The sequence below is a fragment of the Falco rusticolus genome, chromosome 11, assembly GCF_015220075.1.
Source record: "Falco rusticolus isolate bFalRus1 chromosome 11, bFalRus1.pri, whole genome shotgun sequence".
NCBI lineage: Eukaryota > Metazoa > Chordata > Aves > Falconiformes > Falconidae > Falco > Falco rusticolus.
The window spans coordinates 12,002,467-12,019,737 of NC_051197.1; the positions used below are offsets into that span (position 1 = coordinate 12,002,467).

At 52.6% G+C, this 17,271-nt stretch overlaps 1 protein-coding gene across 4 annotated transcripts in view; it reads left to right on the forward strand.

Moving 5' to 3' along the window:
* Window positions 1-17,271, forward strand: part of ERI3 (ERI1 exoribonuclease family member 3) — a 158,115-nt gene that overhangs the window by 79,855 nt on the left and 60,989 nt on the right. For all 4 annotated transcript variants that reach the window (XM_037403499.1, XM_037403501.1, XM_037403498.1 and 1 more), the window contains exon 7: window positions 16,492-16,591. In XM_037403499.1, the coding sequence (XP_037259396.1) occupies window positions 16,492-16,591 (100 nt within the window). The remainder of the gene's footprint in view (window positions 1-16,491; window positions 16,592-17,271) is intronic.

Here is a 17,271-nt window from a genome sequence, read left to right on the forward strand (position 1 = left end):
CTCCATCTGCTCCCCTTCCCGGGAAACAACTGTCACCTACCCTCGCAGTCCCCCCCAAGGCAAGTGGTAGTTTGGGGTGTTGCCTGGGCAGGGTGGGACTGTGGCAAGACCTCAGACATACAGCATGACACGCTTAATGTGCATTAATTGCTCTGATTGTCACCAAGTACTAAGTCTGGTCCTCTGTAAGGCCCTGTAAAGGGGCCGGTGAGGGGATGTGGCCTCTTGAGAGCTGTGATTAGGACCTGTCCCCAGCCCTACTGCAGGTCCCCAGGGTTATTTTATCCCTGCAAGATGGGGTGTAGGTGACTTTGAAAATGAAGGTGCTGTGTTTAACCTCATTCTCATCCAAAACAAAGAAAGAATTTGTGGATGGAGTGAAGGCGACTTTTCCAGCCACAAGGGGAATGGCAGCATGGTGAGCTTGAGACATCTGGATGTTTGCATAATGATGCGCCAGCACCTGGCCCTGCATCACTAGCTCGGCATTCACACATTTGGTGCAGCATCACCCCCTGCTCCAATGCGTCTGTTGCAGGAGCTGGGTTACAAACCTTTCTGCTGTTGGAGGGGTCATTTCTACTTTAGGCTTTTGATTCAGCGTCCTCGCTCTTGGGAGTGCTCCCACCCCTCTTTTGCAGAGCCAGCTTGTACATTGTAAGTCCTTGTTTTGCTGGGAGCTGTGGAAATTCATTTCCAACCAGCGTGGGAGCGCTCTGGCTGGGAAGGCTCTGGCAAGCATCTTTCTTTTGAGGCTAAAAACATAATTTCAGTCTGACCTCTGAGTTTCAGAGCTGTTGTTGGTTTTCTCCACCCCCAGATGGCTTTTGTGTGTGATTTTAAAATAGCCTTCTTCTCTTGGTTGAAGCTAGCTGATGTGTCCGCTTCTTACTCGAGGATTGTTGTGTTTTATTAATGCTGTTATTATTCCATTACTGTCATTGTGCTCTTTTATAGCAAATAGCTTAATTTAGTTGAGATACACAGATGCTGAGAGTTTAAGTGAAATCTTCAGCACTTGGTATGCTGGGCACTGAGCAGATATTCCCTAAGCACTTTGGTATAAACCTTTCACTTAAAAACAAATCAGCTGCTTGGGAAGTGCTGGGTGGCAGGAGTTTGGGAGAGGGGAGAAGGGGTGAGGGAGTGCCTATAGCACCTTAGGGAGGACCTCCTAGTCAAACATGACTATAGGTGCTCTAGACCAAAGCTTCCACTGAGGGTTTCACCCCCAAGTTGGACTGTGATGGGGCCCTCTTCCCTACCAGTAGAACGGGGAATTATACCACCGGCATTGCTGGGTTGCTTTTGTTGGGTTTTTTTTAGGGGTGGAGGGGCGGTGTGCTGTATTTTCTGCAGCTGAAGCTGCCTGGCTCATGGCAGAAGTGGGTGCTAGTCATGGTGTCATTCCAGGATGGAAGATACAGTGCCATTGAAACCAAATGAATCTGACTGAAGAGCAGTGTGGCTGCTGGAAAGCTAGACTGTGCTGTAAGTAGTCCTTAGGGTAGAGGAGAGGGGTTGTGAAATAGCATTGGTGCCCAGATGACTTGGGGGCCAGGGGTCCTGTTAGAAATAACTTGGGTGCTTAAGCCTCCCAGGAAGCTGGTGCAATCTAGGCTCTGAAGTACCTTAGCTACTTCTGAAATTTTACCTCTTATTGTTGACAGATGTTCATCTGAAATGGATGCTTCTTGCTCGATGCCTCTGGGCATTCATTAATACTAGTGATAACAATTCCAGATTGTCTTCTACACCTCTTTCCCTGCCTCCATCCTTTAAAAATTACAAAGGTAAAGCCAGAACCCTGTTAGTGTCATGTTATTTGTGCACTTAACTCTTACTGCCTTGGCAAAACCTGCTGGTCTTGGTGCTGTCAGTGCCAAAATTACTTTGTGTGGGGTAGGGACAGCCAAGTAAAGTAAAATGGAGCATTTAAACAGGTGCCACACAGGGTGAAACAGTGCTGATGGCAGTGTTGGATCAAGTGAAGGCGTCCTCTCCTACCCGCAGCTCTAGGATGCCCTAGTCTTCCTGGGGAGGGCTCTCTCCCTCTTTTGAGCCCCTCAGGAGCAGCCTCTTTGGAGTGCAGCTGTCAGAGACTGGCTGCCCCCCTTTTTCCTGTGGCCAAGTGAGGAGAGCAGCTCCCCGTGGTGCAGGGATGGGTTGGGGAGGAGGAGTGTGCTGGCCCATGCTGCCTGTCCCCGGTGTGCACTCATAATAGCTTAGGGGTCCATGGGAAGTTGTCGGTAGCATTTCTTCTTCCTGCTTTGAGGCAGCTTTGCGGCTTTATCTGGCTTTCGAGGCAACCAGGGTAGCTAACAACATGCACGGAGCATCCTCTGTGGAGGAAGCCCAGCGCCCGGTTTTGCTAGAGGTCTGCTTTACCACTTATGAGAAACGAGTTAACCTCCCTTTGATCTCAGTTCACGGCTAACCCTTTAACAAAGTCCGGGATGCGCGAGGAAATCAATACTCAAGGCATTGAATTTAACACCAGCCATCAACTCAAGCGTAACACACACACTGACTGACTCCGATTACAAGGAGCGGGCTGGTTTGAAGCTTGTTTGCCAGCTCTCTGGGGTGGTGCGGGGCGGCAGCGGGGAGGGCAGGCACGCTCACACGGCTTGCTGTCGTTTGCGGGGGGAGTAAGAGGGACCTGGCGCGCTCTGCCATGTCGTCCAGATCAGCTCTGCCTCCTGGTGCCCCGTGTCCCTCTCCTTACACCTCTGATTTGCAACCCTGGCAGCTGTTCCCCGACACAGGAGCAGAGAGCATGGATGCTGTGCGCAGTTGCTGAACACCTGTTTGTGTACACACGTAATTGCTCTTTGCTGGTGAGGACCTGCAGCAGGACTCAAGGCAGGGCAGGTTCTGCTGAGCCGAACAAAAAAGGTACTGCAAGTGAAAAATCTGAAAAATAAAATGCTGCAGGCGGGAAAGGTTGAGTGTCTGGTCAAGGAGGCAGCCATGTCGTTTCTCCAGCTCCAGTCCTCCCTGCGGAGATCTAATTAGATCAGTGGAGAGAGCTAATTGGGACACCTTGTTCCCTCCCGGCCGCTCGCTCTTTGCTGGCACGTTGGCAGGAGGCAGCGGGCGGGCTGCCTGGTATGGCTGTGCGGCTGGGAAATCCAGGCAGTCCACAGCCAAGTGCTTTCTAGACAGCCCACGAACGTCCTCACCACAGCTCAGCCCTCCAGCCCTCTGCTGCCGACCAGCTCTCCTCTGGGGGTATCTGTTCTCACTTGGTCTTCTTGTTTCCACCAGCTGTAGCCAGAGGTGAGGTTAAGGATTTAGGTTAAGGATTGGTTCATGGGAAAGCTGAAGGATGCTGAGAGGGGTGGGATGAGTGGTACATGACCTCAAGGCTTTGTCCTTCGACCATGGCTGCATGGGCGCCATCCCTCTGCTACCCCACTCAGTAATAACTGTGTTGGGCACTTGCTCCTGGGACCTGCTCCTGAGGTCTTGTATCATCAGCAGGCAGCAACTAGGCAAACCCTAATAACATTTCCCGAGTGCATCGGCAGGGAAGGGCCAGCCGAGCTGCTGAATCTGGCCCTCGGCAGCAGCAAGGTAACGATGACTCCTGCAGGGAGTGGGGCACAGGGGCATCCATGTGGCTGGGTGTCACAGCACTCCCCAGTGCCTTACTGGGGGCAGAACTGCAAGCATGGCTAAAAACCATACCCGGAGAGTCTCCAAGCTTGCCTGGTAAGGAGACCCTGGCTGGCTGGCTGCAAGAGAGGGTGGTCACTGCCTGTGTCCTTGTGGAACCCCAGCCTGGCTGGCGATCGGTGAGCCTGGTGACACTGAAGAGCCATGGAGGTGCCTTTCGCTCCCCTGGGAGATATGAGTTGAGGCCTTGGGGACCCAAACCCCTTAATTTCTGTCAACCATGTCATGATCTCCTCTGTCACCTTCTCAGCATCATAACGCAGTGTTGGTCCCCCCTTCCCAGTCCAGGTGGCCGGTTCTGCCCCCACCTCCTGCCTGGCTGGAGCTGCTGCAGTTCATACCCCTGTGCCTCCTTTAATAACCTCTTCTCAGGACCTCGCCATGTCCTCCTCTCAAGTCCCTTTATTCTCCGCTTTCCTGACCTCTCTCCAAATCAATTCTTTCATGGCACGCTGCCCAGTCCCTCAGACCATCTCCTTCTGTTTGCTCTTCCATTAAAATTGGGGAGCCTCATTTCTGCTGCCTGCTGCCCCAGTAGGCTGTGTCCGCACACGTTGCCTGCTTGCCTGGTGTTTGCATCCATCAGAGCTCTTAGAGGCACCTCCGCTTTAACCTCCTCAGTCTTAACCCTGACCTGAGTCAACAATCATGAGGAAGAGCTGCTGCTTAGATGATCCAGTGTAAACTCTACCTTTGATTAGACAGGTATCGTCCCCAGGCACCAGCGCAGCAGCGCCTTGTTAACTTTCCTTGGTGTTCCCTTACTGCAGCCATGAGAGCCTCCATCACGGGCAAAGGACGTGGCTGCTGCCCTTGTAATCTTTATTGATCTTTTCCCTGACGCCTCGTGCATTGTATTCTCTCGCCTTTCGCTTGCTCTTCCAGCTGCCTCTCCTCTCAGCGGCTTTGCTTCTTGTGGGAATGCTGAGAAACTGTTTTATTCAGTTCTTGCGGAGCGGTAACACTCAGAGGCTCCGACAGCTCTGTTGGGTTGGTGCTGTGCCAAATACAAAAGATTGGGTTTTGCTCCTGAGAGTCTGCTCTTTGGGAGGAGGAGGTAAGAGGGAGCAAAGCATATGTTTCCATGCCCCTCTGGCCTGTCCTACATGGGCCAGTTTCTCTGCATTGTGCCAGAGGTGAGTTTTGGAGAAGGTCATGTATCTGTCCCAGGAAGGCATGGTGGACGTGAGTGTGAAAGGAGTTGTAGGATGTGAGCAGAGGGAAAGATACATGTGACAGGATGTGCAGGCAAGTGCATAGGAGTGGTGAGAAGGTCCTGCAGGATCACTCTCTGATTTCTTTCCCATCCTCCAGGGCATGGTTTTTAGGAACCGATTATGAAACTGAGATGTTGAAGCTGCTGGTCACCCAGCACCCCTCCCTTGCTGCCACCTTGCAAGCACCAAACCTTGACAATGCCAGGTAGTGAAAAGCAGAGGGTTAAGTTGCCTTGTCTCACCCCTGCAGTGTGAATGGACATGCAGTTGTACAGCACCAGCGCTACACTTTTCTCTTGGTAACCTGCCCATGGGTTTCTGTCCTCCATGATCCTATCCTCCCTGTCTGGCATGTTTGTGCAACAGTGGCTGAACCATCACTAGATGTGTCCCTTCCAAAAATGTCCAGAGCACCGTGTGCTGAGACATGCCCTGTGTGCTGCAAAGGAGTGGAGTGTCTGCTCTGGACAAATGGCTTTGTTTTGCAGTGGAAAAAATGGAGTCAAAATGTCACATCAGTGTTTCACACAGGAATAGATTGCTCCTTTCCAAAGGGCAGCAGTTCTGCACTGGGTTTTATTTTGTGGTTCCCAAGCAGAACTGTTGCCACACAGTGAAACAAGACAGTATTTTGGCTTTTCCATCCTGGTTTAGGATGAAAGGCAGTGTCATAGCATCATTAGGCAATGTTTCAGTAGGGTGGACGTAGTTTCCTAGCCCGTTACAGCAAGAGTGTGCTTCTTGCTAGGAGGTAAGGATGAGTCCCAGGGATGTGCTGCTTCTGCTTCCAGCACATTTGATCCAGCCCAGCTCTTTCAAGGTGTGTGGAAATGAGCTACAATCTCATCATTCCTGCAGAGGCTTCTCGGAGGAGATAGCAGAAGGGTCACAGCGCCTCTGGAAATCTCCCTTCAGGTGATGTGCGGATGTGCCATCACAGTTCACAGCAGACAGACAGAATAACCTTTAGGGCATGGTGAGAGGCAGCATTTTGAACTCAGAGCCGGGGAGCTCAGGAGCTCATTTCTCTGACACATCACCTGTGTCCCTGCCACTTCCTGCATCCCCCTGAAATACCTTTGTCCTAAACCATCACTTCCTTAGCTGGAATTGAAAAAAAAAGAGCTGGGGAGTTGGTCCCTTGTGTGCTACCCACACAGAAACCACCCAGACCCTCTGCTGTGGCCAATTTTGCCTTAATTTGAGCCACTCTCAGCCTGCGTGGAGGTGGGGTCTGCCCCACCAAGCCAGCCCCCAGCAGCAGCACGGCTCCGCTGCCCTCTCTCACCTTCCCTGCATCACAGCCTCCCCAGAGAGGTGTGGAACTTAGGTCCTGAGCTGTTTTTTCCTCCCAGATTTATCTGACGGGGTGGTGGGGAGGTGAGCAGGCTGGAGCCAGGTGAGCTGGGGCACGTGTAAGCTGGCACGGGCTGCCCGTGTTAGCCGGAGGCTCCCGCAGCAGCTCCGTGCCCTGTGCTACTGGTGATGCGGCACTGGGAGGAAAGCGCTGGCTCTCCCTCCTCCCCTCTCTGGAGTAAATAATGGTACTTTTTATTTAGCTATTATTTCCCAGTGGCAGATATCTCCTCAGCTGTCTGTTTAACTATCTTTATCTCACCCTCCTTCTCTGTTTGATATAGTTATAGATAAACAGATAGCTACCTTAGTAAATAACATGTTTTTAAGAGACCAGTGGTATGGTTAACATAGTGCAGCAGCTGTTGATTTGTCTTTCACTGTTGGGTGTTTTTTTTTTCTTAAGGAAATGCTTTAAATAAGGGATACTTCATCTATTAAAAAAAAATACACTTGTAGCAGCTGCTAAGCCCATCCATAAGCCTGCTTTACGTTGTATTTGTGATGGGACTGACAGTGCATGGAGGAGCCTGATTATACACAATTCCATTTTAGCAAGCCCTGCGATGTAATTTCACAGGGCGATCAGTGTTTGAATGTAATAGCAGCCTGTGCTAAGGTGTCAGAATATTAAAGGCACTAATGGAAAAGCTCCCTGGTACACAAGGGGGACAGCATTACAGGAGACGTCGCAGATGGCTGGGCACTAAACTAATGGGGCAGGATCCAAGAAGGGAAAAAAAACCTAGAGAAGGGAGAGCTCACGGGAGCACGGGCACCTGCTTCCCTCTCACACGGAAATTAAACAGCGAGCGAGGGAGAGGCGACTGTGTGCTTGTGTAAAAATAGAAATCGAGGGGGGAAAATACCCCCTTTGAAAGGGCTTGAGGGTTTTGACAGCAAGCCCAGTGCCAGCTTTTCTTGGGAAAGGCGTGAGGTTAGATTAAAGGGGTGCATGTCTGGGGACTGTGGTGCATGTCTGAGCATCGCAGCCATCGTTTGTGGCCCTGGAAAGAGAAAAGGGGGCGACTGGTGTATACGGTTACCCACCCTCATGTAGTACAGCAAAACTGAGCTGTCTTTGGTGGTTGTTAATCTCCAGCTAAATCCAAGGAGGGTGAGACCTGCCCGCCTCGCTGCTGCCCTCATGGCTTGGCTCTGCAGCATGGCACGTCTGCTGGGGCCCCATCCTGCCCTTTTCTGTCCTCACGTGTGCAGGGGCTGATGGTGGGTCTGATTTTGGGGTAGTGCCAACATTTGCCTGCTTTCCAGAATTGTTGGAGGCATCTTCCCCTTCCCACTGAACCCCCAGTTTCCCCAGGAGCAGCCAGAATCACACTAGTCCATTCTTGTCTGTGTGGAGAGGCAACCGTGGCTGCGTGAATTATCCTTGAAGTATGTTTGCAGGTTTTCCTTGGTGTCGTACCCAGCTTTCTCGCTCTGCCAGCCACAGTGCTGTGGTGGGGAAAGGCTTAGCCCTGCTTTCCTGCTTGAATTGGCTCTACAGGGGCTGGGGCAGCACCGGGGAGATAGCACCATGGGACGTGAGCCCATCCTTCCCAAGGCTGGAGGGGTAAATCAGCCTCGTGTAGGTACTCCCTGGTAGCTGTCTGCCATGTGGTGTGTGTCTCTGCCTTTCAGGTGCTAATTGGGAGCTGCCTGTGTACCTCAGCGCTGGGAGCTGATTGCATACATCCACGTAACCCAGCCTGGGTCTCGGTCGCCCTGCAGTGCAGCCAGAAACTCCGGGACACTGTGAGAAGGCAGCCCTGTTCAAACAGACATGACCTGCAGCTCAAGGGCAGGGCCACTTGTCCCAGACCGGGAAAGGTGCTGGGCACGTGTGCCTCCAGCCTCTTGTCTCCACAGCAGCCCCTGGGTTCCTGCTGCAATGCTCTGCTTGGCCGCCTGACCCTGCCCTCAGACACCCCCCCCCACCCCTGGGTCCTGCCAGCAGCCTCCGTCCTTGAGCTGCTTTCCTGGTGGCTTATGGCTCTGCTTGTCCCCTCTCCTGGGCCAGCACTGGCTGTGCACACCCCAGCTCTATTTCCCAGCCCTCCAGGGACCCAGACCTGTAGCTTTGTTTTGCTTGTGACCAAACCCAGGGCTTTGACCCAGGTCTCCATGGCATTAACCTAGTGTGTCGCCAGCTGCAGAGCACACAGCAGTCGAGAACATTTTATCCAGGATAATCCCTAGCCTGGGAGCAAGGCAGAAACTGTTCTTGTTCAAACACAGGGAAATGTGAAGCCTAAACCGCTTGGCACTTTGACACTCCGGAGTCAGGCACGCTGGTGTGTTTCTATTGCGGTCTAAGCCAGGGCACGAGCTAATCCTGCACAGCAGCAGGGCCACCTCCCTGCTGCCCAGCAGGGCCACAGCGTCCACATGCACCCTGGAGAGAGGCTGTTGGTGGCTTCAGAGTCCATCCTGCCCCTTCTGAAGTTAAGAGGAGTTTTGACAGTGAATTTGCATGACTTTGGCTGAGTTGGGGTATTGCCAGGACATGGGCAAGCTGAGGATGCTCAGGTGTGTGTCTGGGTGGGAAGGAGGGCCAGGCATTGCATGCCTCAGTTTCCCTTTTGCAGTGCTCCTATGGACAGAGGTCTGATGGCATGGGCTGCTTATTTTAATAAGGAGAAAACACATACAATTATGCTGCATTCTCCGCATCTTATCTGACACCTTGCTGCCTTCCTTTAAGTTTGATCTGTCCCCTTCCCATCATGGACTGGGGGCACCTCACCTCTGTAAAACACTTCCCAAAGGTGGGCAGAGCCAGACAGCTCCTGTGTGCCCAGCACTCACCTTTCCAAAAACAGAGCGTTCATCTTTTTGTTTAATTTACTGCCTGACGTGAGGCATAAATATGTGGCTGTTTTAATGACCAGCTTTGCAAATGGAGTGATGTGGACACCAGCTGGGCTTGCCAAAGGTTGCTCGGCAGGGCCAGGCTGGGCTGGCAAGGTGGCTTGTGTGCGAAGGGCTCCCCGCTCATCCGGGACATGGGGGAAGCTGGCTGTATGGCACTGTTGTCTGAAAAACCTTTGAGTGCCATTGTATGAAGAGGGCAGAGCACCAGGAAGGGTCCCAGCACCTCTTCAGCAACATGGGAGGATTGTGTCCAGATCTCGTCCTCCCACTGCATGGTGCTTGCAACGGCAGAAATTTCCAAGGGCAGCACCAGCTTCTGCCTAACTGGGGCCAGACCCATCGTGGTGATCCTATATTCGGTGTGTCAGCCCTTCTCCTTCCCCCAACAGCTCTCGGAGGGTTTGTGCTCTGGAAAGGGACATTCCCTGGGAAAGGGCACCACTCCCACCTTCTGTGTCCTGCCATGTCCAAACCCCAGCCAGACCGCCTCCTGCTCGGTGGCACCGCAGATTTATTTGGCAGAGGACAAACACTCTCCACTCTTGTCACCCCCACCCCTTAATTATTAGCAGAGATGTTTAATCCAAGGCTTCAGCAGGTGCCACATGGGGCAGAAGTTGTTTTCGTGCACCCAGTGCCACTCAGGAGTGTTCGGGGAGCTTGGTGCACTGGAAAAAAGTAATTAAACATGAATGGTATAAATGCTGTACTGGTCAGTCCGGAGGCCTCTCTTGCCACTGTGTTTGTAAAAATTAAATGCCTCTTATTAGCAGCACAGCAGAGATCTGTAATACACGTGGACAGAAAGGCAGGGATGGATGGAGTTGGTGTCAGGGCAGCAATTGCTTATCATGCCTTATCTGGGAATATGAAACTGTATTGCATGACATCCAGAGGCAGGCTGAATAGATATGCCAATTCATCTCGAGCCCGGGCTTTGACAAGCTAGACTGCCCTTGTTGAAAGGCATCAGTCAAACAAGAGCTGCTGGCTGCTTTTCCCTTTCTTATACTTTCTCTCGCTCCCGCGCTCCCTCTCCCTCTCTCGCTGCCTCCCCTCCCTCCGCCTTTTTTTTCTAAGCTTTTTCCACACAAAATTGAAAAGCTTTGGAAATAATAATAATAAAAGCCCCCCAAACTAATACCATTTTAAGTACAGGCCCCCCCCTCCCCAAATGGGATTGATAAGGAACCCCAGTGTATGAAGGCATGTTTAGATAACATTGAGAATATTATAGCGAGTGAGAGAAAGTAGGGGGAAAAGCTTCCTGCCGCGTCTAAGCCGGGAAAGGCGACGGCACCCTGGCTAATACGAGTGTTTAATATTTGATGTGTTGGGATAAAGCAGGATCACCTTCGAATTGAATTGAGTGTCAGAATGAGAATCTATTACTGAAATTCTTGTGTGATTTGACAGCAAAGCAGACGATGTTATTCTTCACTAGTTACCGCAATCTTCTCCCCTACATCACTTAAATATTTTTTTCTTTGCTTGAGTAAACACACATTATCCTTTTTTTTTTCCACCTCCCTTTCCTTTTTTCTCTCCCTCTTTTATACTACTTTTTTTTTTTTTCGTTAAATCAAACCTGCCTTTCGCAGGGCTGATGGAGTAGATTGTTATTTCTTTATTTGTCCTATTAAATGGAATTCCTGATCGTTTAATCCTGCTTTTGTAAGTGATTTAAAAATACTTGAAAAGCTGTGAATGTGGCAGCACTTCTGACTAAACTGCTTAAAAGGGACACGTTACACCTGGGTTTAGCTCCGTTACACCTGGGTTTAGCTCCTGTCTCTCGACAGGCAGCGAGGGTAGCAGGCTCCGGTGCTGCCGGGGCTGAGCCATCCCAGGCTCCGTGCCGCCATCCTACCGGAGCAGCTTCCCTCGGCACCTTCCCTGCGGCAGAGGAGCTCTGCCGTTGTCAGCTGGGGCTTGACAAGCTGCTTATTCATTACCTGCCTCTTCTTTAATGGTGTTCAGCCCCGATCCAGCAGCCTTGCTACCAAATGATTTGGTGGTGGGGTCAGGCCCTCAGTGGTGTTAAATTTGCCTTGTTGTGCCAGTAAGTTTGCGTGGCAAGAAATCCCAGCTAGAAATGTCCACCTCATCCCTGAAGTGACATGCAATTAAAATGGGGTGTCAGGAGACCACCTTGGAGTCCCCAGTGTCCTGGGTGCTTTTCAGGGATGGCCTCCAAGACACCCCCAGCCCCAGAACCTTACAGTTACTGGGTGGCACTGAAAACATTCTAAGCTGTGTTTGAAAGCCCACTTAGTTGTAGACATGACCTCTTTTTTTCTTCCCACCCTACGAAGTAATATAAAACCTTGACATCTCATCATGGCAGCAGTGGAATGAGGAGAGTCAGAAGGAAATTCTTATTTTGGGCAGACGCGGTGCACAGTGATATGACAAGAGGAGGAAGACACTTTTGCTGTCGTTGTCATTTTCTCCATTGTGGAAACGTCAGGGGGGTCAGCTCCGATCGGCAGACTGCTGCGCCCAGCCTGATCCTGGGAGAACACAGCTGGTGCTTGCTGCTTGCCCAAGCCAAGGGCAGCTGGGGAGATCTTATGGATGCTTTCTATCTATTTAAAAAATTTTTTTGAATTCTTAATAGAAACTTTCAGCAAAAAACACCACTTTTTTTATTCCTTAGTACCCACTCTTCAGCATCTTCTCAAACCGCAGAGCTCCTTTGCTCCTAGGAGGACTTTTTCCAAAAGGGAGTATTAACTCCCTGCCCAAAAGTTCCTGTATTAATATAAAAATTACAATTGGAGGGTGAAACAGATAAAACCTCTGGGTGGGACATGAAAAATGACAGGGTTGCCGGGCTGGGCTGGGCATGAGGAGGCTCTGTGCTGGTCCTGGCAGTTCTTGCTGCTGTGGTTTGTGAGCTTGCTCATGCCATCGCAAAGCCCAGAGCCTTGCTTCCCTCCTGCGCTTCAGCTAAAGCACCCAGAGCAGTGGGCCACTGGCAGCTTTAGTGGAGGTCAGACAGGCTGGGGGCTGGCCAAGCAGGTCCCAGCATCAACACCTACAGAAGGGACATGGCTGGCTCTGTCAGCATCAGCACGTTGCCCTAGCAGAGTTCTGGCAGCTCCATGAGGACCCGCCCTGTCCATCCCTGTGCCTGTGGGAAGGATTTGTGGGGCTCCCCATGTAAGTGAGCATCCTGACCTCTGCACAGGTGCCCTGTTTGCATGATGCAGGATGTTAAATCTTGCCTTAATGTGACTGCCAAACACCAGTTTTTGTGAAGTGTGCCGGGCACTTCCCCATAAATAAATGATGGAGCATTATTCAGTCCACTTAGATCAATACATCAGCTTGACAAGTTCCAGTTCTGAGAATTTTCTGACCCCCTGGAATGTCTTTGCTGCAGCTGTGCAGCTTATAAACCATGGTGTGTAGCCCAAACAAGCTCCAGGGAGTGGGACATCAGGACATGGCTGTGTTGGTGCTGCCAGCCCCAGCATTGCTGGTTTGCACTGGGATTGCAGCAAAGGCAGGTGGGGCAAAGTCGCTGCCAAATTGGGCAAATCCTGTATTCTTCCCTCTGCAAGCAGCGCCATGGCACTGCCCAGCCTCACTGGCATGCCCTCCGTGCGCTCCTGTCCCAGTGCAGAGGACCGTTCTTGTCCCACAGCACTACCAGGAATGGGCCGTGGAGCTCTTGTTTCAGGCTTTTTGCAAACTGAGGCAGATGCGTCATGGCCACCAGGAAGGTTTGTGACCCAGTGCTACAGGAGGATGGTTTCAGACCCCTATAAAGCCAGCCCCAGGTGCTGCAATTCTTTGCAGGCAGCATCTCTATGCCCCAGGCTGCTCTACCCCGTGTCTTGTTCCTACTAATGATTTTTGGATTTTCTGCCGGTTAGGTGAGGTATGGGTTACCTAAGGACCTACGTCCCCACACTGGTACTTTTAACAAGGTGTGAATTATCCGTGGTGCTGGCTCTGTGCATGGAAACACAGTACGTTCCTCACCTAGTGCTGTTAGCTCACATTTATCACAGGAGTATCTGCTTACCTTTGATTCGAGATCCCTACATCAGGGACCCAGGGTGGTATTTGTCTGTGAACTGCTGCGTATGCCTATGGGATTGTATAAGTAAATAAATATAATTAATAATCATCTGACTTCAGAGCAGCATTGGCAGGGAGGTAAACGTAGCCTTCATAGAATTACAAACAAAATCAGGAAAAAGGGAAGACCTTTCTAGGAGCTGGTATGAATGAAAATAATAATTGTGTTCAAGCTGCTTGAAAATTATTCTGCAAACATCGTTCGGGTGGTTTTTAGCAGATCAGAGGCATTGAGTTTGTCTCTAAATCAGAATTTTGACCAAAACTATTTAAAAATAGCTTTTTTAAAAGGTACCTGAATTTTTTATTTATAAAGATAAAGGTGAAAATCAAATGCCACACGGTCCTGGCCCTGCTTCAGTGTCTGACCTAGAAGGGAGCAACCCACTCCCTGCAACACCAGGACTGAACCGAAGGGAGAGACAAATTAGTGTGATTTCCTCGCAAAAAGGGTTTCATGGCATTTTTTAAATCCTTTGGCTTGCGAACGAACCAGAGGCATCTCAGGCTTTCTCACAGTTCGCCGTAGGGGATAAGTGCTGAAGGGGCAGGGGTATGCGTGCCGCCGGCAGCTGCGCGGGGCTGGCACGGGCTGGCGGGAGAGCGGCTGCGGGTGACACCGGTGTCCCGGAGGCTGCGCGGAGCCAGTGACTAGCCGGTGGCCATGGCCACCCTAGCAGGCTGGGGAGCCCCGTGTCAGGGAGCCTCCGGCACTTTCTGCCTCGCTTTAACAGTCAGAAGAAGAACTTTCCTGTTTAAAGATTAAACGTTGTCTTTAAATATTAAAGAGCAAAGCTCCTCGCTCTTGATTGTGTGGCTGCTGCCGGCAGGCGGCTCAGAATTGCCAATTTTAATTAAAAAACTTTATTTTCCAACACAGCCCAGCAATGGCTCCTCCTCCTGGCTGGGGCTGGCTGACCTCTCCCCTGGCTTGCCTTCATCTCTGCCCACATTTTCCGCTGCCTGCAGCAAAGTGATGGTCCCTGCCAGCCCTGAAGTGTGGACGGCCTCATCTGGGACTGATCAATGCCCCTGGCACTTCCTTCCAAAACCCCAGGAAAAACAATTAAAACCCGATCGATCCTGCAGGCAGCTTTGAATATGCATAAGTGCACACTTGACCTTCAGTGGTCAGGCCAACTTCCACCCCGGCTGCTTAGCTAGTTTGCTCAGGTATTGTGGCTGTACCGAATGACCTTGATTAGGAAAGCAAAACTCGAGGCAGGGATGGGCCCAGGGCCGATCCTGGGGCTGATCCTGGGGCCAGGGCACGTGCCACTGGCTCCCTGCTGATGCTGCTGCCGCGGAGCCTGGGGAGGCAGGCTGGGCTTGGCACTAGCACCCTGCTGCAGGGCCTTTCCAGAGCTGTCGCGGTGGCTTTCCCAGGATCCTGCCAGCCTTCTGCTGTGCTCCCTCAGTTGCTCCTGGCCAGAGTCCAAGGGATGTGTCTGGGCTGGGAAGGCAGCCTGTGATATGGTAGCTCAGAGCCTTCCTTGTCCCTATGCAGGGACAGCCTGTGTGTCCTCCCGGGAAGCATGCAGGGACACCCCTTCCCAAGGGATATCCCCCCACTGCTGGCAACCCTGGGCCTGGACCCACTGGTGCTGAGCGTGGGGACCTTCCTGCAGTGTGCCTGGGCTTGCTCTTTGGGACAGAGCCCAGGAGAGGGAGCCGCATGGGGAGCCACTGCAGCCGTCACCCCGAGCCACCCGGCAGGTGGGTGGCAGGGTCCCATCCTGACCACAGACCCCAGCTCCCCACTGTGCTGCGGCTAGCCAGCCTGCATCCCAGCCGTGGCAATGAAGATGCCAGAGCATGTTTGTTGAAGGCAAAGGAAACCTCCCCGTTGTGTACACAAAGTGTAATTTCAGTGAATTATGCACAGACTTAATTAGGAGTTTTAATTGCTAATCATCTCCCAACAGGATTAGCAATGCTGTCTATTAATTATCTGCAGAGCCCTCTGTTTTGCTAAGGCAGGAGTAACAAAGCAGCATGAATGGTTACGTAGGCCAGTAACAAATTAACTCCCTCAAGCCCTGTAGCTCCTGGGGGGGGGGGGGGGGGCTGCAGCGGCAGGGGCTACATGGGGACTGGCCCTGCCCGTGCTGGGCAGAGCAGCAGGTAGCAGTGGCCAGAGGGACTGGCAGCAGGGCCCAGTGGCAGGCAGGTGGGTGGTGGGCTGCGGGGCGCACCGCTCAGCTCCACTTGCCCAGTTCAGCCCTGCTCGCACTTGCAGAGCATCCCCCCCACCCAGCGTCCGCAGCCTGCGGAGGGTGTCGGTGGTGCCCTGCTGTGCTGTGGCTGTGGCCGTGGTTAGCGATGATCCCCGCTGCAGGAGGGAGATAGGGGCTGCTGGATTGACCTGATCTCATGTGGGGACAATGGCCCTCACGGCAGCAGAGATAGCACCAGCATGAGCGACGCTAAGCCCACGCACCCTTCTTACTGCTCACAATGAGGCGCTGAGCTTAATTCCTCAAGATGAAGAAGATACGTGGCTGTCAGGCTGTAATTACAGCCATGAGTGTGACACAGAGTCCTGGCTGCTTTCATGTGTGCATTGTCCGGTGGGGTTTTGTGCTGCTCAGGCTCCTGGCTGCCTCATTCCTGGTGGAAGCCTTGCCAGGGGATGCAGCTGGGATGGAGCAGGCTCCCGCCGGCCAGGCTGTGGGCTCTGTGCAGTGGGGTGAGCAGTGCTGGCTTCCAGTAGTGTTTCTCCCAGCGATGGAGAGCCCTGACACAGCTGGGGTCTGGGGATGGAAAGGGAAGGGGAGGCTGGGAGGGCTATGCTTGCCAGGGAGGGAAGGGGACTGCCTGGATGTGGGCACCCCTTTCCAAGCCCCCCTGACTCCTGCTTCTGACCTCATCCTTGGTGAGGCAGCAATGGGGGCACAGTGTTGGAGCAACCCAGGGACATATGTGACAAGCTCACAGCCCCCAGCTTGCCCCAGTGTGGTGAAGGTGGTCTTGAGTGATGCCAATCTGCCACAGTACCCAGTAAACCTTGTGAGATTGTCACCTATTCAGGACACCACCAGAGGCCCCGGACAGCTTTTCTCTGAGGAGCATCAGGGGTGGCAGGCCAGGGTGAGGGCGCTTTGTTCGGGTGGCTCCAGGAGAGCTGCTATGAGGGTGATGCATGGGGCTGCACTGAACATAGCAAACACAGACTCAATGCTGGCCGTGGGAGCAGCCAGGCCTGGGCAAATATAAAACATGTCTGCACATGGGCTGTGCACCCGTCTGACCCTCTGCTTCTCTCTTCCAGGCGTACAGCTTTGCCATGGGGAGTTGGCCAAAGAACGGGCTCTTAGACATGAACAAAGGACTGAACCTACAGCACATAGGGAGGCCTCACAGCGGGATAGGTGAGTGACACCATGCTGCACCCTTCCTGTCCCCGTGGCTGCTGCTCCGGGCATACAGGAGATGCCTTGGCTCTGAGAGCTTGTCTAGGCTGGGGTGCTGAGAGCCAGACAAAGGGCTGCAGGGTTTCCAGCTGGTAGAAGGGACGAAGATGTGTCAGGGCAGGATGGGTACGTGGATGAGCTCTCCACCCCTGGCACACCTGCCTGTCCCTCTGGCTGGGGAACTGCTCCCCTGGGCAGCCACTCTGGCAGTGCTTGGGCTGGGGGTGGATGTGGGCAGTACCAGGACTTGTGCTGTGCCTGGAGTGCAGGGCAGGAGTCCCCAGGCTGGGTGGGATGCTCTCCCTGTTGGACCAGTCCTCTGTCTGCTCTGGCTGCTGCATTTGTCCTTGGAAAGGAGGCCCTACCAGGCAGCGCAGCCTCAGGAGCTGGCTGGAGACCTACTGCAGAACTAAGATGCTTGGTACCAGCTGGAGAACTGAGTCATCATCCCATTTGCTCACATGTGTGATGAGTTTCATGATCCCACAGTCTGCTCCAAGATAAACAACTGAGACTACTATGCGCAGTGGCAGAGCTCCATGTTTCCCCTAGCTCCTCTGCAGCGGGGATGAAAGTGGTATGAGGAGGGAAACCTGGCCCAGGACGCTGACACCATATATCTGCCTGCTGCTTAACGC